The sequence below is a fragment of the Phocoena phocoena genome, chromosome 4 (genome assembly GCF_963924675.1).
Source record: "Phocoena phocoena chromosome 4, mPhoPho1.1, whole genome shotgun sequence".
Lineage (NCBI taxonomy): Eukaryota > Metazoa > Chordata > Mammalia > Artiodactyla > Phocoenidae > Phocoena > Phocoena phocoena.
Window position 1 is genome coordinate 9038447 of NC_089222.1, and position 25875 is coordinate 9064321.

The following is a 25875-nucleotide window of genomic DNA, read 5'->3' on the forward strand; positions in this document are numbered from 1 at the left end:
AAAGAGGTTAGGGAAGGTACCTTTCAAGAACAGTGCTTTGTCCATGTTTGTATGCCCACCCCCAGCTGGAATGTTGCTGGATGAAGTTCTGTAGGCTCCTAGGAAGAAAAGTCACTCTACGGCCAGGATGTGACTACCCACAAAGACAACAATAGTTTCATGCCATGTGGAATACCGATATTTAACTTAGTGTCAATTATGTATTACTTTTGGATATTGGAACCTTAACCCAAATCCCAAAACACTGATTCAATAAGGTACTTTTAACTTGCCAAAATGAAAATTAAAAAATGATTCAATTCTTCCCCTCCATTGTGTCCACCTTCAGGGATGGCTACTAAAGGCCATTTCTGCTTCAGAGGGCAAAAAAGGAGATTCTAACCTAAGAGAACAGTGGTGCCCAACGGAACATGCAAAACAGCCAGTATAAGGCTTAGAACTCAACCAATAATCAAGGGTGTTAGTATCTAATTGAAAAAGAATTCATAGAATATTCTTAGAGAACAATTTCTACCAAGGTACCAAGGTAGACACGGCCTCTCATGAGAAATCTGGAAGACTCAGAATCATGTTTTAAACCTTGATTTAAACCTTGATTGATTTTTATTTAAAAATCAATATTCCTGTTTTTTATTGAGTCTTCATTATGTTTTCATTTTTCTGCTTTTGCTTAACCTCAACGTTACATTGTCCACAATGTATTTCCTTAGAAAATACTTAAAAGTTATCATTTTAGTCACCGTTGTCCAAGCAAATCTCACAACTTCTAAGATATTTCCTATTTTAAACATAAACATCATTTTCCATGGAATAAGAGTCTGGGTAGAAATGACATTTCCCGTGGAATAAAAGTCTACATAGAAAAGACACGTTAGAGTCTCAAAGTCAAATATTCTCTCAATTTCACTTATTCACCTACAGAATGAACATGACACTGGATAAAAAGCATGGGTTCTAACCAGCTATGTGACCCTGGACAAGTCATGTTGCCTTTCTAAACCTCATTTTCCTTATCTTCAAATAAGAAGCTGAAACAGGATAATTCTTCAGGTCTCTTTTAGTGATTTACCAGAGAAGGCCTTCTGAATCTACTTGACAGTAAAAACAGAGTGAAATATTAGAGGATAAGAGGTAAACAAATATTTCACCCCCAACTCAGCAGCACACATTTTCTGAGAAAATCCTAATAATAGGAAACAAGTCCAGAGGAAGTACTGACATCATGATTTGAAATTTTATCATTTTAGGTAGCATTATTTGTAAACAAGCTAATGTAGCTAAATTGATCCTAAACTCCCACACAGCTGCTGAAAGTATATTATTAGTTGAGGAAATTGTCTAAGGTGAAGTCTGTACTGTATGAGAACGTGTACTTGAATTCAAATGTAAATATAAATAGCTCACAGGATTTTTTTTCCCCTCTGAAATGTCAGAGAGTGTATTAGGAGAACCAATTTACAATCAGCCTTTATGTTTAATTGGATAAACATATGATCCACAGAAAAATCAAGACAATAAACCAACTTTAATATTAGAAGTGATCAAAGGTGATAATACAGTATTTCCAGAAGAAACATACTAGAAAGTGTGGCAGAATTAGTCTTTATGTTCTCATGGAGTTTACAGAAAATATTATTATAAAGTGGCATCTCAACTATTTAGAGTCACTTGAAGTATTCATTTCCATTATAAAATAAAAGAATGAGCACAGAAAAAAGTGTGTGATAAAATAACAAAACAGTTATTCTGCATGTGTTTCAAATCATGAACTTCTGCAAGTTCATATATTTTTAGCTAAATGTGAAGAGAGTATTTCTAAATTACTATATTTAGAACAAGCTAATCCATTATAAAATGTATGGACTCTGAAAGTATTTATCCCAGTGTGGGGATGTCCTTTAAAACTCATGACACTTCATCTGGGGTAAGGAGGCCAGATTCACCATCAGAAAAAAGAAGGAGAAGGAGAAGGAGAAGAAGAAGGAGAAGAGAAGAAGAAAGCACATTCTCATGAATAAGCTGGTCAAAGACTCTATAAAATAAAACATAAAATGATTAGTGTCTAATTCAAAGGGGACATTAGCATATTACTTTCTTTTGCAATTCTTTTCACTAACAGAAACAAAACGATTATAGACTCAAAAATTCCTTTTCTTAAAGAAAACAGGCATAAAATTCTTACTATATAGAAGTCAAAATAATTCAAATGTTATATGTTTCTCCATTGTAAGTCTCCAGACTTTATTATTGGAAATAGCACTCATATTCATCACCTAGGCTGGACATCACCTCCTTGAGGATAGTGAATATTTTTATTAATTACATTCTAAAACATGTAGTAGATATCAGGCAGATTGAATAAGGAACATGCTTTAAGACACAATGGGAAAATCAACTCATGAAAACATGAAAATTCAGTTTTGATTTAGTTCTGAAGGTTGAGAACATAAAAAAAATCAATATTCCTTAAAAGAGTGAAGGAGATCCCAATTAGGGCTTTTCAAGTACATCCTTGACTAGTGACTGTCTTGCCTGATTTCACCCAAGGTATTTTTCCATTTCCCTAAAAGTAGAGGGGGTCCTGAGATTTATGAACTTGCCAGGAGAACTGCAGAAACTTAATTCTTAATGTCTGTAGAATCCTTTGGAGGCATTTTTAATATGATTTTTGAGGAAATCACCATATTTTTTTGTTTAAAAAGTTACTCTGTTCAACTGTATTTGAAAATATACAGAAAAAAATCCTTAAAATACCATTGCCTTCTAAAGCCTAGTACCAAGATCAGAGGTAAAGATGTCAAACACTACTGAGCTGAGGGAAGAAACCAGGAGATGCAGCCTGGAGGCGAGGCCATGGAAGAGGAAGGAGGAAACATTACCTGCCTCAGGGTATCTACCCTTCATCTTTTCCTTTCTCTCTTTATTTTTTTAGGCACAGAAGAGAGAAGAGAGAGAATGAGATGATGTGAGGGTGGTGGTAGGGATATTGTGCGGAAGGAATCACAGTGGTAATGGGAGGGAAGAAAGGAATGTGAGTCTAATACACAGGTGCTAGATACTAGCGCAGATAAAGCAGAAACTAACACATCATTATAAAGCAATTATACTCCAATAAAGATGTTAAAAAAAAAAAAAGATCAATAACATTGTCTGTGGGAACTTTGGGATGTCAAACCTCATAAACAGTTGCTGAGAATTTGTGCACACTTAAGTCCTGGGGAAGCAAAGAGAATTATTTTCTTTGAGGATGAATTGCAATATATAGAATATGCAGTGGTCAAGAGAATCATAGTCATATGTATAATTCCTTCCTTCTTAGGTGAATTTATTTAAATATTGGTCTAAATGTTCTATCCTTTTCTCACGAATTATCCACTGTAAATAGCTCAGATTAATGACTCAGTGTGTCCTTCTGCCATGATACCTACGTCCACACAGTTTGTGCCTTTCTCCCCTGCTCCCTCTTCTCTAAATGCTTTATCTCTATGAGCCTCATCTGCGCACGAACACAGCAAAGTTACCTGTGAGCTATTCTTCTAGATTTCAAAACCCATTTCAGCGTCTCACTTTATAGAGACCACCAAAAGCCTTCCTCACTCTGGGTTCATGAGATATTTCTCATTTTTCTCTGTAAACTTGGCTATGGAAGCACTTCTTTGCCCACTTCAAAAAGTGTCACAGATACTAATTTAAAAGTATACATGCAATTGTTTAAGTGAATTTAGTGATCAGAGGAGATCTGTTATTCACAGCATCTTACTCCTGATAGGCTCATTTATTTATAGATTCAAGCTACCGAATATCTATGTGAAAACTGAAGAAGAACTGAAGGAAAGCCATGTATCTTTGCCATTTGCATCCACCCTCAAGAAATGACAACTTGAAAAATACGTTGCTAGGAGGGATCATTCATTTTTCCCTGAATCTTAGTTTCTAACCCTCTAGTCACTGAAAAATAAGCAACCTTATAGAAATGAAAGAATAAGAGCAAAAAATATGAGCTGCATCCTCCAAAGGACCTAATTTAACCTAGAAAACTCTAAGCCAGTGAAAAAGTCTCTCAGAAAGCAAAAAAAAAAAAAAAAAAACAAGTTTTCTTAAAACTTATGTTTATTTATATGACGAATTGTTCCAAAAAATAAATTATTCATGTGGCTCACAGAAATATATATAATTTATAAAAACAAATAAATGAGGACATTAGAACAAGTAAGACTAATAAAGAGGCTATGTGGCTGGGAATAGTATCTTTCCTTAAAATACATGCCACAGGGACTCATAGTCTTCCTAAAAGACGTTGAACATTCAGCTTTGAGCATTCTTAAGCCAGTTCACGGAAAAAACACAAGCCATTTCACATTCCAAAATCTCTTCCCCATCTAACTCTCTGGTATTGGAAAATGTTGTAAATTCTTTAAGCCTGAGAAACGATTACATTATATAAGATATTATACTTTGGGAGCAATTAACATTTAATTTAAGTGATACTAAATTATAAATTGTGTGTGTGTGTATCTATATGAATGTACATGTTGGGATAGAGTTTGGGGAACTGTTAAAGAAGGGAAACAAAGAAATAGGAGGTTACGAGCACAGCAGATGCACCTTACCTAGCCCCAAAAGCTTCCTCAGGCTTCTTTGTGATTCCACCCTTCTCCATCCCCTCCCACTCCTAAGCAAATACTGACTGGCCAGAAGCATTTTAAAATTCAAGTTAGTGTAACATTGTTCTATAGATAACTCTAGGCTTGTGGCACTCAAGTTATCTCCAGCATCAATAGCCATGACCCCTCACATAACAAGAAACCATTATGGGTATTTATTCTAACAAGGGAAGTAAATTCCTGGACAATCCACTAACTACTGTTTATAAATCACTGCCACTTTGTAACTTTCTGAATTGAGTTTCCCAAATGGTGTGTTCTTAAAAAGCACAAAAGTGGTTTATATCTCAAAGTGAAGTCAACCATAACCATTAAGATCTTAATCCTAATAAACTGAATGCCTTACAATTTAGCTCCAATTTTTTGTCTTTTTTGGTACGCGGGCCTCTCACTGCTGTGGCCTCTCCCACTGCGGAGCACAGGCTCCAGACGCGCAGGCTCAGCGGCCATGGCTCACAGGTCCAGCCGCCCCACGGCATGTAGGATCTTCGTGGACCGGGGCACGAACCCGTGTCCCCTGCATCGGCATGCGGACTCTCAACCACTGCGCCACCAGGCAAGCCCCAATTTTTTGTCTTTTTAATTAAACCCAGACTGCTTAGTAAAAACAAAATGTGTAAATTCCAGCTTCACTACCTGTAAAGTGTGTGACTTTTGGCAATTTATTCAGCCTTCCTGGGTTTCAATTTCCCCATCCACGAAGTAGGAATAAAAACATCTAGCTTGCAGTATTGCAGAGATTAAATAAACTAATATAGGTGAAAATACCAAACATAGCACTGGGTTCACAGTTACTCACTAAATGTCAATTCTCCTCCCTTTTTCTTCTTTCAAAGGAAAATCAGAGTAAAGTTGAAGGAAGAACACGGGTTTTGCAACTGAAGGATGAGAATAAGAGTCCGTCCCTTTCATGTACCAGTTTGAGACAAAATATTGAGGCTCTCTAGGGTCCTCTGCGTCCTCTTCTCTAAAATAGGGACAATAGCCCGTCAGGATGGCTCCGGCAAAGAAGCGCGGCGAGAAGAGGAGGGCCGGTCCGCCATCAAGGAGGTGGTGACCAGAGGATACACTGTCAACATTCACAAGCGCATCCCTGGAGTGCCTTTCAAGAAGCGTGCCCCTCGGGCGCTCAAAGAAATCCAGAAGTTTGCCAGGAAGGAAATGGGAACTCCAGATGTACGCGTTGACACCGGGCTCAACAAAGCTGCTGCGCCAAAGGAATAAGGAATGTCCCATACCGTATCCGTGTGCGGTTGTCCAGAAAACGTAATGAAGATGAAGATTCACCAAACAAGCTCTATACGCTGGTTACCTATGTACCTGCCACCACTTTCAAAAATCTACAGACAGTTAATGTGGATGGGAACTAACTGCTGATTGTTCAGTAAAGTTATAGAACGGCAAAAAAATAAATAAATGACAATAAAAATATTTAGGAATAATCACAGGCCAAGAGCGACCCAAGTCACTTCCATTCAAGGTATCTGGTATAACAAAATTAAAGAGATAGCAAACAGTGTTATATAAACACATGAAAATTTATTTTAATATTTATATTAACAATTACAAAGGGGGGATAATATTTTCCCCAACTTCATCAATCTACCTCAGAAGATAGTATCACAAGTAAATTGTATAAAAAGTCTAACTTAAAGAAATTTGTACTTGGAGACCTAAGGAGGTCAAAAAGCAGTATTTCAAAGAGCTGTGAATATCTTGTTATGAGGTGGGCATAACATAGGATGACTTGGGGATTCCTTTGAAAGTGAAAATAGGTATCAAAGAATAAAATTGTATAACTATTAATGTATTTACTTTTTTATTTTTGACTAGTTCTACTATATCAGTGAACCTATAACCTTTCTTTCTTCCAAAACTATTTTGAAACATAGCATTATTTCTATGAGATAGTATCTATATATTACCAGTAAATAAAATAAGCACCTAAGCACAATGATTTTTCATTATATTTTCACATATTTGTCATGTATTTAGCCATATTTGTCTATTACACCAAGTTGCTGGTATTATTCTAAACAATATCTCTTTTGTATCTATATATTATTTAAGTTTTTTCCATAAAATTGCCTGTAATTTTCCTCAACGATGTATTTTATGGTAAATAAATTTGAAATTGTGGGCATCTTCAGTTAACTCTTTGCTATAGACCATGAAAAGTTTTCATTGAAAAGATACTCTGTAGTTGCTGAAATACCTTGTAGACATGACAAATTCTGCTACACAGAGGATATTCTCAATTCTATTTGTCCCCCAAATTTTGCTACATTGACAATATCTCAATTCTATATGTTGAAAAGTATAAATATTTCAGTTCAAATACCTCATTGGTCCTCTCATTTTTCTTTATTCAGAGTAATTACCTTCAAAAATTTCTATAATATAAAAAATTTGTCATAAAAGGTATCTCTATAATTCTTTTCAGTGTTTTGTCAAATGTAGGTGCTGCAAAATCACAGATCTTTTCAACTGCATTCAGTTTCAGTACTGATAAATGTATCCAATTAAATATAGAAGCTTCATCAAAAAAGTCTTCCAAGTTGAAGTATTTAAAAGGAAAATACTTAAATCTAGCACTTAGTTTGAGCTCTTATTGTTTAATTTTTCCCCTTGCTTGTCTAGTGATACATTTCAATGTATTCTTGTCTTACAGTTTGGTTTACAATCCTCCCTATCCACTAAAATGAAGTTTTTGATACTCTGTTTATTAAATACTTTGATTAAATATTTTCAAGTGATTTCAAATTAAATGAAAAGAAAATATAAAAGCTTCATTCAGAAAAGAATAATGACTGTCAGACACTTAGATTGCTTACAAAGCATTCATTCAAAGGCTCAGACACTTTAAAATTATGACTGATGACAGTAAAAAGAAAAACCATGTATTGCCATGCCAAATGCTTTTCCTGTATTTAACAAACATCATGTAGTGTAACTACTGTAACTAATTCTTCAGATATAAACATATTTGGTAACTTTGACTATTACAGCCTCTATAGTGATTGATAGAACGCACCATTTTGGGGGCACAAAAATGTACTATGCATTCACTACATCCAAGTCCAAGCACATTTCTTTTTTTGCTTTTTTTTTTTTTTTTTTTTTTTTTTTTTTGCGGTACGCGGGCCTCTCACTGCTATGGCCTCTCCCGCTGAGCAGCACAGGCTCCGGACACGCAGGCTCAACAGCCATGGCTCAAAGGCCCAGCCGCTCCGCGGCTCCGCGGCATATGGAATCTTCCCGGACCAGGGTACGAACCCATGTCCCCTGCATCGGCAGGCAGACTCTCAACCACTGCGCCACCAGGGAAGCCCCCAAGCACATTTCTTCCTTCTCCATACATTGTTTAATTTAATAAATATTGTCTTTACTATGACACTGTGCTCTACCAAAACCTACATTTGTCTTCTCATCACAAAACAAGTAACTTTATTTTTAATGATCCATTTAACTGAATTTACAATAACATTTAAAATAATATATGATTTACCTTCTATAAAACAAACTTTGGAAAGCTTTACTTATATCCATAAATTTGATGCAAAAACTCAAGTATTATTAAGATTAACTGATTTTCCATAGAAAACCCTGACGGTATTAATAGTCATGAAGCTCTTCTACTATTGAATCAATACATTAACTACTGTTGCTTCATTTTTTTCTACATGTATAAGAAAACTCAAAATCAAAACAATAAAATTTTCAACAATAAAATAGAACTACTGACACATGCAAAAAAATTACTTAATTGCAAAAGCATTATGACAAGTGAAAGACAGACACCTCCACCTTCCCCACCCCCCACCCCCCGACACACACACAAAATGCTACATACTGTATGATTTCATTAACCTTACAACCTAGAAAAGGCAAAACCACAGAGATGGAAAACAGATTAGTTGTCCTAGGGACTGGAAGGGCGGGGGAGGGTACTGACCTTGGGGAGAGATTGTGGTAGTGGTTTTATGACTGTACACATTTTGCAAAATTCATCGAATTATACACTTGTAAGGGGTGATTTTACTGCATGTAAATTATACCATTATAAACCTCACCAATGTAATAAATAATGATAATTTATTAAAATAAGAAAAATTTGGCACAAATTCTAAACCCAATGACTCTACAGTATAAGTGGCACAGATATGGATCTGTGGTCCCCAACAAAAATCCAATAATACACACATGCAAAAAAAAGAAAAAAATGACTATTACACACACACATTCTAAAATTCTAAATAAAACATTAACAAGTAAAATTCTAAGTGAAATACTAAGTAAAACATTAACAAGTAAAACCCAGTAACACGGCCAAGAAACCTTTAATGAAAGAATGCAAAGAGAGTTTATATTATAAAATCTGTCAAAAGAATCTATTATATTAATTAATTCAACAAGAAACATAGAATTATTTGAATAGATGAAAAGAATTGATAAAATTGCTTAATAAAATAGGAATACATGACAAAATCTCTTAATAATAAAATATTTATTTCTCAAACTAAAAACCAGAAAAATACTTATTAGAAAAACACTAAAATAATTCCCATTAAAGTCAGGAACAAGAAGGATATTCTTTACCATCACCATTTTTATAGTATTTATAATACTAGCCAAAACAACTAGACAATAGAAAAAAAAAATTAAGGGGAGAGGGACTTCCCTGGTGGTGCAGTGGTTAAGAATCTGCCTGCCAATGCAGGGGACACCGGTTCGAGCCCTGGTCCAGGAAGATCCCACATGCCACAGAGCAACTAAGCCCATGCACCACTACTGAGCCTGTGCTCTAGAACCCGCGAGCCACAACTACTGAGCCACGTGCCACAACTACTGAAGCCCGTGTGCCTAGAGCCCGTGTTCCACAACAAGAGAAGCCACCATAATGAGAAGCCCACGCAGCGCAACCAAGAGTAGCCCCCGCTTACGGCAACTAGAGAAAGCCTGCGCACAGTAACAAAGATCCAATGCAGCCAAAAAAAAAAATTAATAAAAAAAAATTAAGGGGACAAAAAGTAAGACTTGTGAAAATTGGAAACAAGAAAACAAACTTTTCATTATTTGACGGCAATATTGTTTGTTACCTTAAAACCTCAAAAAAACAATTGCAAAATTATTACAAAGAATGATAGAAACTCAGCAAGCTGGCTGGTTAGAAAAAAATAGAATTTAAGAATCAATAGCCTTCAAATAAATAAACATGACTGAATTAGAAAAACTAAACGGTGGAAGAAAAGAATCCATTTTACATAACCGTTACAAAGATGAAATTACTAGGAATCAAATAAAGCAGAAATGTGCAAGAGCTTTATTGAGAATCCCAAAAAAGATGTGAAAGAAATACGTGGCAAATTTTTGGATATGAATTTTCAACATTATAAAAATGTCATTTTCCTCCAGGAGATTCCATTAAAAATATCATCGGGGTTTTCTTCCACTAGATAATCTGATTCTTAAGTTCCTGTGGACTTCCAAATAAGTATGATTAGCCAAGTAAAATTCTGTGGGGAAAAATAGAATGGATTGAGACTTTTGGTGCACATCATAAAACTTCTATAATTAAAACTGTGGAACTACACATAAAGAAAAAAATAGATGAATGTAATAGGATAGCAAGTCAAAATATAGAAAGAATTACATATAGAAATATGGAATATGATAAACTAGATGTTTCAAATCAGTGTAGAAAAGATGAATTATTGAAAAATATTGTTAGAAAATTGGATAGGAATCTAGGAAGGAAAAATTTGATCCCTACGTTGTACTCAATAGATTAAATGACAGAACTTACTAACAGAGGAGAAAAAATTAATATACAAAATGAAACTATGGTAGAACACATAGGATGTATTTTTAAAATAATTTCAGAATAGAAAATACCTCTCTAAGTATGACACAAAACACAGAAATCATAAGAGGAAAATTGATTAATTCACTTACATAAAAATAAAAAATCCCACCAAAATTGGAGAAAACATATACATTAACACCACCAGTAAAGTATTCATTTTGTTATTCTGTAAAGAGCTCATAGATGTCAAAAAGAGAATGCCAACAATTTAATTAATAAAGGGCAATGAATATGAACAAATAATGCCCAGGAAAGGAAATTCAAATAGAACTTAAATATATTAAATAATGCTCAACTTCACTTACAGTAAAGTAAATGTATGTTTAAAATTATAATAGGAAGCCACTTGTTATCTGTTAGTTCAAAAGCAATTCAAGAGATGGAAAAAAAGAACGAATACACTGAAATGCTAGGCAAATATTAGCTATTATTACTATCTTTCAAATAATTTTATAACGTTTATTCAACTCAAAAGTTACAATACAAAACAAAAGCTCCAGTCCCAAGACATTCATTCTCCTTCACAATTAATGGGATCACAGCAGAAACATTTATTTCTGTGTCAAGATAAAAAATATGCCCTATTTAATCTTCTACATGATTCTCTCCATTGGAGGAATAGCCAGAATATCACACTTAAGGACAAGCTACTTCCTGTCAAAGTGGGTACCTGACAGTTTGATAACATCTGAACTTCTTACATGGATCATTTTTTCTAGACAATCAAAATATGGAAAGACTGAAAAGCACTCTGGTCTCAGTTCCCTCTAGTTCAATAACTAGAGTAAGAAACTGGTTGGACTCACAGGTACAATAAGGAAATCTGTCCAAAAGACTTATTAGAACAACAGAAAAAAAGAAAAACATGAAAAAAGAAAAGAGCTTTAACCTAGATTTGAGAGTTAGAGAGCTAGGTACCCTTATTTCTGACTGTTAGTTCATTGTAGAGTAAAGGTAAATGATTGCTGTTAAAAGTGCCTGACACTGGAGAATATATTTCTCCCAATAAAAGCAGACTCAAAATAGGTAGAAGAATTTCCTCTGTAAAACACTAACAAGGTAAAAATACAAAATGATGTCACTATAACAGCCATGAGAATTAGAATATCTTCTATAGAAAGATTAACCTGACAACAAAAACATCACAAGGAAGTTCTAAAGTCAGCAAATTCTAAGCACCAAAATCTCAAAGAAAACGGGTTTCTTTATTTTTTTAAAAAATGGACGATAGATTTTCTTTGATGAGCAAAACTGCTTTGCACACTTAGTAGTTCCAGATATGAGTCTTAAATACCAATCTAAACACATTCTTAAGTGACAAGTACTAAAGCATAGTATATCAAAAGAGGAAAAAAAAGCAGCATATGAGCTAGAAGGGGCTAAAATCTTTAAAGCAGAAATCCCTTTTTGCAAGAGTTAGAAGCTAGAAATGATATCACAGATTGCCCCAGTCTGTTTATACTTACTATTAAAAAACCACATTTTAGAGGCAGTGTGATATAGTAGCAAAATCACAGGCTATAGTAGAAAAATCACAGGCTACTGTGATAACATTAGAAAAGTTCTGAGCTTGAGTCCTGTCATCTGGAACAGAAAGGGGACTGCCTGCCTTCTTGCTGCGTTGGGTTGTGTAGGAACAGATAAAGCACCAGCACAGCACACAGCATGCAGGCAGACATGCCCTGAATGGTAGTCACTATTATCATTAGAGTTTGATAAAATAAATTAGTACTTCAACCATGTGAAAATGAGGGGCTAGAAGCCAGTCTAGAAGTATGTCTCAAAACTAAATTTAACCACATAGTACTATATAAAAGGAGTACCAGTTACCACTGAAGGGAAATAAAGACAATTAATATACAGACCTGGCCTTTAAGAAATACGGAATTCTTCTACCCAAAACAGCATTTATTGAGCAAAGACTTTCTTCCAAGTATAAGTCCAAGCGAGGAAGACTTGAAGGAGTTGATGGCTGAGTGTTGAAATCCGAAAGCAGATCATTAGAGCACACAGAGGAGCTGACTGGAGGGATGGGATGGGCAAGGTAACATGGCAGCAGAGAGGAAATGTCACCTGGCTCTACTTGGAGACTCACAGAAAGAGTTTGGACAGAAGGGGACCTTCAGGATGGGTGCCATGCAGAGGCCCAGGATGAGCAAGCGGGGTGTTTGGGGTGAGTATGTCTGCAGCCTCAGGGGGCAGTGGCTGGAAAAGATGCTGCCAAATCATCTTGGGGTTAGATGACCCAAAGGGCTTTGGACATCCTCCAAGAGGTAGCAGGGAACCGGTGGGTAGTTACGGGATTAAATGATGATAGCGCTTTTGAGGAAAATCACTCTGGGGACAATGCAGACTGAAGAGGGCGCAAGCGGGTCGGATAAGAGCTTATGGCCACGGGAGTCTAGACAGAGTAAGGTTGCAATTGTGTCGCTAAGAAACAGGATCCAAACTAAAGTAAAAGCAAGGAAGAGGGAGATGAGAAGCCAAATTAGGGCATTTCTAAGTGAAATCTCAAAGACCTGATAACCAATCTGATGCATGCGCAGTGGAGGCCGACTCCGATTTCTAGCCTGAAGAAATGGGTGGGTGGTGATGCCAATTATGGGGCCAGAGAATAAACAGGCTTCGTGGGCTAGAAAAGATTAGTTCATTTGGGGACATGTGAATTTTGAAGGGCTTGAGGGAGATGGATAGTTGTACTAACAGCTAAAAAGGAAAGCAAAATTTATCTTCCAGGGAATTTATAAGCCAAGAACTACGTTTGACTGTTTAAATTATTGAGAAAACTCTTCAATCACTTCAGTTGCTAAGTATGAACTATAACACAGGTAAAGTTGAAGTCTCATCATATTTGTTTGTAGGCTCTGCTAAACCAAAATGGATTTAAAAACTTAGTGTTTAGACTGTATCAGCAAATATGTATGGCCCGGGTGAACGGACTATCTCTGCAGATGTTGCAGTTCTGTACCTCTGTCTGTTGGCATTTCTCCAGTGGCTTCACGGGGATGGAATTCTAGCACACCCTCAATTCTTTTTCTTCTCCACAGGCGTCATTCTACAGTACAACACAGGGGTGAGCAGCCCTGGAGGAGAACAGCACTCACCTTGTGGTCAGAAATCAATCTTTCCCTTTCCTAAGAGAAAGTTAGCTTCCTAGGCAGAACAGACATCCATAAGCAAATGAAGAACACGCAGTTCCGCTGCGTAATAGGGGACTCTTGTTCGAGTGTAAAGCCTTTATTAGGACAGATAGTAAGAAGTGTCAGCGATTTGGTATGCACACCTGGAAACACTGCAAGAGGTAATACTTCTACATGTATAACCGAATCACTTTGCTGTACACCTGAAACTAAATAGCATTGTTAGGGCTTCCCTGGTGGCGCAGTGGTTGAGAGTCCACCTGCCGATGCAGGGGACACGGGTTCGTGCCCCCGTCTGGGAAGATCCCACGTGCCGCGGAGCGGCTGGGCCCGTGAGCCATGGCCGCTGAGCCTATGCGTCCGGAGCCTGTGCTCTCCAACAGGAGAGGCCACAACAGTGAGAGGCCCGCGTACCGCGCAAAAAGAAAAAAAAAAAAAATAGCATTTTTAATTAACTATATTTCAATATAAAATAAACGTTTTAAGAAAATAGTTAATTAAAAGCATCTAGACATAGGGGCCAGATACACACACACACACAGTACAACAATATCTTGCTTTTTCAGTGGCAAGACCAAGCCAATGTAGCTGTTTCCCATTGAGACCCATGGGCTTGAGGGACTCTCAGCTTTGTCCAGAGAGCCCAAGCTGAAATTCAGACACTAATATTGTAAACCTTAATGGGTAGAAGCTGAAAAAATGGTAAAAACTCTTGTGAAAGCTGCAAGTAATTTCTAGCTAGAAAGAATGAACACTTTAGGAGGGAAGGGGGAAGGGGCACTATAGGGGTCGGGGATTAAGAGGTACAACTATTAGGTATAAAATAAGCTACAAGGATATATTGTACAACATGGGGAATATAGCCAATATTTTACAATAACTATAAATGGAATATGACTTTTAAAATTTGTGAATCACTCTACTGTACACCTGTAACATATAATATTGTATGTCACCTATACATCAATCAAAAAAAAGAAAAATTTTCGGTTTCAATGTTGACATTTCTCCCGTATCATGCATCAGCCTGTGCAACATGGGCAGGTTGAGAGCTTTTACACCAGGCATACAGGACAACACATTTCTCTTACCGAGACATGGGTCTACCACCTCCGATGGCTTATTATGACAAAGCACCCTGGCTTCAAAGGTGTTCCTTGTCTGGCCTTATTGACTTTCCATTGTCCTGTTGCCTCTACATTGCCCCCTTCACGCCCTCTGAGATACTTGGTATTCACCTTAAAGGCCCCCCTTTCCAGCCTCAATGACAAGTGCTGCACAAATTGACCAAGTAAATGGAATACTGTGTTTTGCCCTTATCATATATGAGCCAATCATTCCCACCCAGAAGTCATTTACTACATGACTCCAGCCAGCTCATCCCCCCCGCCAAGGAAATTATTCCTCCCTCATCTAAATGTACACAGTCCTTCACCCTGAACAGTCGCATCCCCTTCTAACCTATGTGATGGTAATTTGTGCATACATTTATTGTCCTCTTTGAGAGAAGGACAAGCATGATTTATCCCAAAGATCCTAGCATAATGGCTTTGTATATAGTCAGCATGAATTAAATAGCAATGAAGAAATGTTTGATTGTTTGAATAAAGCAAAGATTTCCTAAGAGAGACTGTGCCCTCCCAGAATGTGTTGGATCTGGTCTACAAGCAACACCAAATGCCAGAGCCTAGAAAAAATTGTGGGTATAACTTCCATTCTTAACATGTTAGCTATCTATCTTCCTCTATATGATGGTGTCAAAACAAAATTATCTGGGGTGCTTCCCTGGTGGCACAGTGGTTGAGAGCCCGCCTGCCGATGCAGGGGACACGGGTTCGTGCCCCGGTCCGGGAAGATCCCACATGCCGCGGAGCGGCTGCGCCCGTGAGCCATGGCCGCTGAGCCTGCGCGTCTGGAGCCTGTGCTCTGCAACGGGAGAGGTCACAACAGTGAGAGGCCCGCGTACCACCAAAAAAAAAAAAATTATCTGGTATTTTTAAAGACTACATAATAAAATTTTTCTTCTTATTTGTATATCTCACTCATCCAAAGAAATTCATTTCTGGTAAATACATAAATCCAAATTATTGTAAATCAAACACTTTGTTCATTGCAGGGAAGTTTTGAGAACCCATGCAATAAGTCCTTTTTAAGATAAAGAATTCATCTTCAAAGTCAAAAGAATGAAAATAAATAATTCCCTTTCCTCATCCCTCTTCTCTATTCTCTCCTCCCTCTCCCTCTCTTGTTCTTTCTTTTTTTCTATTTTTTTAGTAAACTTGGAATAAAGTTTACATAAAGAAAGTTCTTTAATTTAACTCAGTCAACCTCAGTACAAGAGTGCCTAATGGGGAGTTTCTTAAAATCTGAAACATGGTTAGAAGCATAAGAAAAAGATGGAAAACATACTGTTTCAAAACAGTCCACATATGAAGCCAGTAACAGAACTGGTCAAGAAGGTAAATAAAGTGGAAGCAGCTCAGTCACCTTAGACTACAAGGACCTGTCTTGCGTCCTTTGCAGATGCCACATTTGTTCACCCGCCAGTGCAGCTTAAGATACCCGTACACAGACCAACAGACCCCATGTAACCTTCCTTATCTGGAAAGAGGAAGCACCCTGTCAAGAGACTGGGATTAATATTCTGAAAATATCCCTATGTCTCCCACGTTACTTGTAGATCAGAGAATGAAGAATCTGATTAACACAGCTGACTAATGTGGCTAGGCTAGGTTGACTCATATGCCATCACCAAATATAAAGAAAAACCCTCCCACCAGTGAGTTGGGCCTTACATTCACAAAGACTGCAGATGCAAGCTCAGCAGAGTTTACGTGCGTACAGAATTACATAGAGCATGCTCCATAAATCTGCTTCACAGAAGAACAGACGTGAGAGCGTCAGGCTTCGTATAATAGTACAGCAATGGGACAGCACTGGCAGCAGATCGAATTCTAAACTGGCTCCCGAGATTCCTAACCCCTTGTGTAAACACTCCATCTAGTCCCTTTCCCTTGAGTTTGGACAGGTCATATGATTTTAGAAGGGATTTTACAGATGTAATTAAGATCCATAATCAGTCAACTTTGAGTCAAAAGGGAGATTATTCTGGGTAGGCCTGACCAAGGTGAGCTTCTAAACGACAGGCATTCCTGCTGTTCTTTTTTTATTCTTTTTTTCAATTTTTATTGGAGTATAGTTGATTTACAATGTTGTGTTAGTTTTAGGTGTACAGCAAAGTGAGTCAGTTATACATATACATATGTATATGTATAACTCTTTTTTAATATTCTTTTCCCATACAGGCCATTACAGGGTATTGAGTAGAATTCCCTGTGGTATACAGTAGGCCCTTATTGCTTACCTATTTTATATATAGTAGTGTGTCAATCCCAATCTCTCAGTTTATCCCTCCTCTCCCCTTTACCCCAGTCACCATAAGTTTGTTTTCTACATCTGCGAGTCTATTTCTGTTTTGTACAGAAGTTCATTTGTACCCTTTTTGCAGATTCCACATATAAGTGATATCATACTATATTTGTCCTTCTCTGTCTGACTGACTTCACTTAGTATGATAATCTCTCGGTCCACCCATGTTGCTGCAAACAGCATTATTTCATTCCTTTTTATGGCTGAGTCATTGTGAAGAAGTAAGCTGTTCTGTTGTAAGAGGGCCTGGGGAAGAGGCCATGTGTCAGGAGGCGGAAGGAAGCCTCCAGTTGCTGAGAAAAACCACAAGGAACTAAATTCTGCCAGCAACCACGAGAGCTCGGAAGGGGGCCTCGAGCCTCAGCTGACAACTTGGTTTCAGCCTTGTAGTCTCCGGAAGCCCTGAGCACAGGACCCAGCTGGTCTTTGCCTGGATGTCTGGCCTACGGAAAATGTGAGATGATAAGCCACTGAATGCGTGGTAATTCACTACCTGGAAATAGAAAACTGACGTGGGAACTGTCTCTCTAAACATACAGAATGGGAATAAGAGACTACTCGTGGCATGCAAAAAATACCAACGAGTCTTTACAAACTCCCATTTGTGGGGAGATATCTATGGAGTGCTAGGTATTTCTTTGAATGTTTTCATGTAACAGCCTTTTACAGACAGACCCATACATAATGGAGCTCAATCTTTTTTATTGGCTAAATGCCTCTGATGATATTCTTCTAACTACAGCCCAGCAAAGACTTAGGAAGTTCCCACTGTCCCTTTCCTTATCGTGTCCCTTTGCTACAGCATTGGGTACATTACCCTTCTCTCTATGCTTCTGAAGTTAAGAGATCTATGTACCTTGATGAAAGTATAAAGGGGAAAAGAAACTCCATTGAGTTTCCTCTGGAAAGGAAGCGTTTCAATTTAACAAATTTCCTTGGACCATTTTGAACAGGAGTACATAAAACATATGCAAATACAAAATGAATGTCTAAACCACCATTATTTCTGAATACTTTGAATGGAATCTCCTTGATAGAGTCTACTGGGCTACAAACTTCCTTAAGGGGTTAGATCTTGTCTCACTAACCCCAAAGAGAAAGAATTGTTCTGGCCAAATTTTGATGTGACTGGAAAATGTAGGCTAATGCACCATTTTGTTGGAAAACGGACACTTCCCTTTGAAAGTTTTATATCCTCAAAGAAATGTGTTTTTCTCAAATGGTACCCTGTGGCAAATATTTGTACTGAAAAACTATTTTTTAAAATATGTACTTATGTGTTCTGTTATTATCATTTCCCTTTGTCCAGATTAATATTCATGTACTTAAAGCAAAAGCCTACGCAGAAAAGATTTTTTTTAAGTACATTAAATGTGTAAAAAAAAAAAAATGAACGATGTAAAAATAAACTATGTGCAAGTCATAATGTTAACATTGTGTGTGTGTGTGTGTGTGTATGTTTAAGTGTTTCAAGTGAGAAGTATGGCTATATGCAATGAGTCAAAGAATTTCATTGGAGTTACTTTTTTCCCCTAAATGGGGTACACATATTCAATATTTGCAAGCTTCTTAGTTTTTCTAAGTCTCATTGACATTCAGTTAAACGTAAATCAGGAGAACATATTTTAAGAGTAAATATATGTCAGGGTAGTTTATGTGAAAAGATTTATATTTTCCAATAGTTTTTAAAAATTATATTGAATATGAGAAAAATGTTTCAATTAATGGTCCACTATTGACTTTCAATCCTGACCAACAGCTCACTTCTTAAATATTAAAAAGAAAAAATATCCTATTACGTTCAATAATAAAGTGTCACTAGGTGATAAAATATATTATTAACTTATTTTTTGTTGCCCTGTGATGATAATAACTCAACTGATAAATCAGTAAGATTATGTTATAGGCTTTTCTTGTCATATATTTAATTTTTCCTGGGAGAAATTTTACATGATGTTGTAAGATTTATTATTTTCCATTACAGTATTAAATCAATAAAGATAATAATATTTCATGGTGGTTAAGTTAGCAAGGTGGTTTTCTAGGGTTATTGTTTGCTCTCTTAGTTTTTCAATGATATTTTCCAAAATAAAACAAAATAAGAAACTAACATGACTATAAAGTATACCTAACAAGGCAGAAAATGTACCAAGTAAGCACATTACATTTTGAGTATAATAACATTAAGCACTCTCCAGTATAATTTTTATTTGGGCAAGTGGCAATTTTGCTAATTTAAAACTTTCAAATGGTTTTATCTTGCACAAGAAAATAAATGACTGCTATAAGAAAAATCAAGAGAAAGAAGGATGATCATAGGAAAAGAGTTTCAGGGATAGTAATTATACTTAATAAGTGTCAACACATACAAGATAGAAAAAGATAAACTAAATATTTAGCAGGCAAACTGATATGCCATGATGTTAGCAAAATTTGTGGCTTAAATTTGCTTCATGTATTTTTTTAAGTTTCAGATTATTCAAGTCATCTTGCAATTCAAATGAAAAGCAAATAAGAGGATACAGTCCTCTTTCCTTGAGTGGGGTTTATTGGGATGAGGGGTATCTTTAAAAGTTCTCAACAAAATTTTGCTAAAGTAAATCTTTATGTCACTCATTACTTTGAAATTTGCTTCACTTATTTTCAGATTGATTTCATACAAAGTGGTTCCCTCCAGGAATCCCACAGACCCTTGGAGAACAGACCAAGCATGCTCTCCAACAGTTTTAATTTTACTAATATTCTAAATGCTGGTTATGTGATGATGGTCTTCGCAAACAACGATTTAAAACTTCTAACTTTCTATTCTATTCACATTAATGTGTAGTTAAAATAGAAAAAGAGCTATTCACTAGTACACCATTCCTTCTCTACATGCCTTCTGTCTATCAAATGTTATAGTGAAAGAGGCAGAAGTCTCCTCACACAGATGATCCAAAGCCCCTCTCATTAGCAACTGGTACTTAAATATATCCCTGCAGTAATTCCCAGGGCTATGCTGGGAACACACTACGTTCCACTCAACTTTAAATAACAATGAGATAAGCAACTACCACTTACCAGTTAGCTCATTTTCAATACATGCACTTGTGATCAATATTGAAAGTCTTTTGGGTTTAAATTTGCAACTTCTAGAACAAACATCCACTAGAAACTGATCAGTTCCTAAGGTAAAAAATAGTAGTAACCACAGTCATGCATGAAGATAGCAGTGGTGATTTTGTGTAGTGGTTGGGTGGTGGGTATGATGTCACTGGCAGGGATTTGAAATTTTATTATATTTTTCTATTATTATCTAAGGAAGACAGATAAATAATAGCATTGCACTTCACTCATACTGTCTGACACATCTAGATCATAAAAGGGGAAGGAAAGGCTCACCAACTACCCTGAGTAGTCTAGAGGTTGAAAATAAAAATTGAATAAAATCCAGTAAATAGTTCATTTCTCCCTCATATAAACTTTTCCAACTACTCCTGAAGCGCGAAAGTCCAGGATTTACTTCCCACTGTAGTAAGACTGTGTATCCAGATGACTGGAGTGAAAATAGAGTTAGATGTGCTCTCTCACATCAGCTCCAAGAAATATGCCATCATCCTAAAAAACAATGATGCCTGAATCACTACTAGCCTTTAGAACAAATGAGTTTCTACAAGTCTTGTGTAACAGGCAGAAAAGGAAAGATAGCACGCAGAAGCAACATAAGCTAGGAGGAAGGTGTGGATATTCATAGTGAAACCAATTGATAGCTTTTGCTGGGGGTGAAAGTACAGACTCCTCATTACAGGGAAAACCAACCGGTCAAGAAGAGGGGAGTTTGAGAAGCCTGGGAATGAACGGGGACCTGGCCGTGGTCCTGAAAGAGAACAACTTGCAGACGTTTCCCAACAGTCTCCAAGAATCCACACACCATATCTTTGCTTTTAAACAGAAGCTTAAACAAGCTAAGCGTCCAATAATATTCACCCTCAAAAAAATTATGTTGAAACTTCCTCTTATGATCAGATCAACCTTTATAACGCCCGGCTTCTCCTTCTCCAACAGTCTCTCCTCGAGTGTTAGGATAATTTCAGATTGAAAGGTATGCTACCTTTCAATACCTGAGAAGCAGGAATCGGGATTCTGACAAACTCATAACGTTTAGAATTCTACGGGAAGCTTACACTTGGCAATCTTGATTCTAGTTGCATTTCTTAAACTCAGATGGGATCATGCCTATCCAAAAGACCTCACAGAATGAGGCTCCACAGACGAAGAACATTCTAAACTCTCCCTATAATTTACGGAGCCTTGAAACTCTAGAAGGACAGATCGGCAATTCACCAATATGGACAATTTTCATTTTCACTTCATAAAATTAATAAAAACCGAGGAATTACGGGTCCCACAGTGAACACGGGTGTCGGTCTTTCTTCAGATTCTTTTCCAGACTTTACAAACCTAAGAGTCAAGGGGGCCAACTACACCGAAGTGTTAATACTACACCGAACCACGAGAGGAAAAAAATTCTCCGCACAAAAGACACCTCGGCAGGAACATAAGGAAACAAAATCCACTGGTGCAAAAAGGAGGGTGGGAACGAAAGTAATTTATAGGAGAAAAATCATTCAAAAAAAAAAACAAAACCCATGCAACTCATCGAAGTGCAAGACTTACGTGTTCCGTCAAAACGGGTGGCGATGGTGTCGAGGAAGGTGTTCTGGGGCGCCAGTAATCCTTTCATAACCGGCATTTTTCCAGCGTGGTGTGAAATTCTCCATCAAAGTTTGTCCAGAAGGATGGTTCGAGAGGAAAGTGCCAAGAAGGGAGAAGGGGAGCGTGATGACGGCAGGGGAGGGGGGCCCGGCGCAGTGATGGGGCCGCTCGAGAGAAGGGGGAGGATGGAAGGAGCCAAGGATGGTTCCAGCCGCCGCGGCTCCGGCAGGAGCAGCCCAGAGAGTGCTCGCGGAGCCCGCCCCGCACCTCCAGGCTCAGCCGGGCGCAGGCTCCCTCTCCCGCCCCCTCCACCTCCACCTCCGCCAGCTCCGAGAACCCCCACCGTCCCTCCGCGGGCGGCAGAGCCCGCCAGGAGCCGCCGCGCAGCCCGCTCGCCCGGGAAGAACCCGCGGTGGCCCGGGGCGCCGCAACCTGACCTCAGGCTCTGGGGTCGCGGAGGGCGGCGCTCGAGGCTGGGCGAGGCTCGGAATCGCGGAGCCTGCCCGTCTCCCAGGGGCGCCGGGAAACGCGAGCAAGCACGACTCCCACCCCCCGGGAGCCGCTGAACAAAGACCCCTTTGTTCCCGCTCTGTCCCTCTCCCGGGGAGACCAGAGTCCCGTGGGTGTGGTATTGGAGAAGGGGAGGAGACAGGTCGGGCAGGTACCCGGCCGCCCAGAACTTGGGAGCGGGGACGTCCCCCTGCGGTGTCCGCGAGAGCTGAGGTAGCCAGGCGCCCCCGGGGGAGGTGGCCCCCTTCCGGCGCAGCTGCCGCGGCGAAGTGCCCGCGACCCGAGCAAGGCAGCCTGGAGTGAGTTGCAAGGCCCCCTCCCCAGCCCCCCGGGTCTTTCAACTGGGAAACTGATGCAAAGCGCCGGGGTCTTCCCACCTTCCCATCCTGGGCTCCGGAAGGGGTGTTTCAGCCCCTCTCCCCAAATTACCATTAGTCTCCCCAAGCCATTCTAAACTAAAAGAATATAACAAAACAATAGCTTTTTATAGGGATAATGAATGGTTTCCCACTCTGTGGTGAAATGTGAACAAAACCTTTCTAGAAAAGTTTGCTGTTGCTATTGGTTTGAAAAATACAATGTCAAGTACAACCCGTAAAGCTGCTTCATAAATATAGTTGCAGCACAAAAGAGCCTCGCCTGCCCTTCATCTCCTTCCCCGACCAGCACCTCCAGGTAGAAAGCCTGGCGAGTCCCCGGCACGGCCAGCATCTGGGAAAACGAAAGTGGTCCCTCCCGGTCCCGCCCCCCTTGCTGGCGCGGGAACTCCCTCCCGGGAAAGCCTTGCCCAAGCCCGGGGAGCAGCGCCGCTGGGAGTGCAGGACCCCCGGAGCCGGGAATCTACAGAAAACCTGGAAGGGAAGAGGATGTAGGAGGAAAGTTGAGAGCCCGGGGTGGAAAAACAAACGTCGGCCCAGGTGCCAGTGCACCCGGAAGGAGAGAAGGGGGTGAAGCGAACAGGTGAGAGAGCCGCAGCCAGGGCAGCCGGGTCCGCGCCGCCGGGAAGCTCGAGCGCCTGGCGGGAAGCGAGAGCGCCCGCCCCTCACTACTGCGGGGAAGGAGGCTCCTTGTTTGGATTCTCCCGGCTGGTGGGGCTTCTGGGGGACCCTGAGGGTGTCGTCACGGCAGTCCAGGGCTCCCGAAGGGCGGGGGGTGTCGAGGGGGAGGGACGCATCTCTCTCTCCCCGCCCCCGGTCCCCCTTCCTCGTGATGCACTTCCTGCGGCCGAGGATTCCCTTTGTGTTGAAATTCAAGAAGATCCGGCCGCAGCGCGCAGCCAGCTGGGCGGGGGCGCGCCCGGCAGGGGAGGGGATTCCTGAGTGGGCGGCGCGGTGCTACAGAGGCAGGGGGTGTGGGGTCTCCCCGCCCGTGGCACTCAGCGCCTGGCCCCCGGACACCCCTGACCTCTCCCCCATCCTTCTGTCCGGAGTCGGCAGCGCTTGGCAGAAACCGAGCACACGCGGGTGGTGTCCCCCCAGCGGCGCGCCCAGCCAACTGCGGGTGGCTCCGTGGGTCCCCGCTCCAGCAGAGCGGGGGAGAGAAAGATGAGGGAGTCCCTGCTGTTTGGGCGTTGCATCGGGTTCTAGAAAACGCAGACTGCTGCTGTCAGTTTAAAAGCCAGAAAAACGCCTCCTTTGAAGTGGCTTGAAGTTCATATGAAATATATGAAGTGTAAACCACGACCCCGGTTCATAAAATTTGCGCTTTAGGGGTGTGTGTGTGTGTGTGTGTGTGTGTGTGTGTGTAAAAGCTGTTTTGTCGTGGGCTTGAGCTATATTGCCAAATGCATGAAATCACTTGCAAGAAAGGAGCGACAAGAGGAGCTTAAGAATGGCAACCCCAAAGAAAGCTTAGGTTTTATGGCAAAAGACAGTAGCTGTCATAGTCTCTCCTCCAGCACATACTATGTGTCAGGCATGACAAGACTCCTGCCCTAAATGCATGTTCAAGGCCGGGATCCTCTTGGATCCTATTGGTATGTAATAAGTGGATCTCTTACATGCTTTCCCCACCAAGAACAAATCTTTCTTAATGAAGAGTCATTAGCACTCAGGTCGTTGGGTCCAAGCCAACTCTAAGGTCTGGCCCAATCAAGGACCTAAAGCTCTTCCTAAGTGTGTGACGTGGGTGAGGCCAAACTGTGACATTAAAACATGCCCTTGATGAGAGGTTAAGCACACCAAGTCCCCTTAAACATACTTCAGCATCTTGAAATCAAAGAGGCTCAGGAAAGAGGCACAATGAGAAGTGGGAATCTCATTATCTGTCCCAAATCTCATTTCCTTTCCTTAAAGGAAATGTTCCCACTGTCCCCAGTAATTGACAAAAAGAAACCCAGCTCATTTCATGGAATACCCTTCCATCCTGTAGAAACATAACCTTTCTCTACGACCCCAGTAAGGCAACACTATGAGAACACAGGATAACCACACAATCCACTAAACCCAAGGCCCCTTTGAAGAGACTCGTGTTCACAGAAGAGGAGATCATTCTTTGACTCTGAAATGTAAGAGAAGACACAAAATCCCTAAACTCAAACCAAGGTACTCAATATTATGTACTATAGACGACCTCTCTAGGTAAAACCAACCTAGGCAAATGTCACTGATTTACCATGTAACAAACCACCCTAAAACCCACAATAATAATATTTCGTTTTGCTCCTAGATCTGCCGTTTGGGCAGGGCTCACTGGGACAGCTCATTTCTGAGTCACTTGCAATATGGCTCACTGACACAGGTGGCAACTTGGTGCTGACAGTCAGCTGGGAATTCAACCAGGGCTGGGGCTTTGGGGCTTCAGTTCTTCTTCATATGAATCTCTCCAGGCTTCCTTTGGGCAGGGTGCCTGGGTTTCAAGAGTGAGTATCGCAAGAGATAGGAATTAGGAGCTACCAGTTTCTTAACGCCTGGTCTAGAAACTGATAGAACAAAACAGACACAGAGCCCAGATTCATTAGAAGGGAACATAAGTCCACATGTTAAAATCTCCACATCAATTTGTTAATTTCAAGTTTCAAAGGAGGTTGCCTTATAATAGTATCCCAAAATTTGATTTAAGAATCTGTTTTCACCTATTCTATGTATTTCCATAAGAGTTTAGGACTTATGGGTACAATATCTGGTCTCAACTTGACAAATCTTTACAGCGAAAATGTAAGACACAAGTGAAAAACATACATGAAAATCACTTGAGAACTAAAGCCAGGTATAAATGGCAATTGTTATTGTTTCCTTTAATGTTGATTCTTCCCTGTTGGGGGAGGTCATGGAGAGGGCTTGACCCCTGGTTTACTTGCAAGCTGGACCTGGGCAATCCCAGTCCCTCTCCACACACACAGCCGGAGCTGTTTCCAGGGACCCAGCCTTGACAGAACAATGTAGTGTTGAAACCATTGGGACTGAACATCATTAAGGCTTCTGTATAAATGTTCAAGGTTCTGGTGGGAGGTATGAAGTTCTATTGTTTTGCAGCTGCTCAAGACAAGCCTCATATGTAACTTCTCTTGCCTATTACACCTGCCATCTACCCATCTGGAGAGGTCTGCCTCTTTCTTTGGTCTCTCCCTGTA

General features: G+C 39.7%; 1 protein-coding gene and 1 pseudogene across 1 annotated transcript in view; one reads left to right on the forward strand and one right to left on the reverse strand.

Moving 5' to 3' along the window:
• The window catches only part of KCNH8 (potassium voltage-gated channel subfamily H member 8), a 383045-nt gene extending 361214 nt beyond the window's left edge, over nucleotides 1–21831 (reverse strand). The window contains exon 1 of the mRNA XM_065876325.1: nucleotides 21756–21831. Within this exon, the coding sequence (XP_065732397.1) occupies nucleotides 21756–21831 (76 nt within the window). The remainder of the gene's footprint in view (nucleotides 1–21755) is intronic.
• Nucleotides 5659–6034, forward strand: LOC136122746 (large ribosomal subunit protein eL31 pseudogene; annotated as a pseudogene).
• Nucleotides 21832–25875: the final 4044 nt, after the last annotated feature.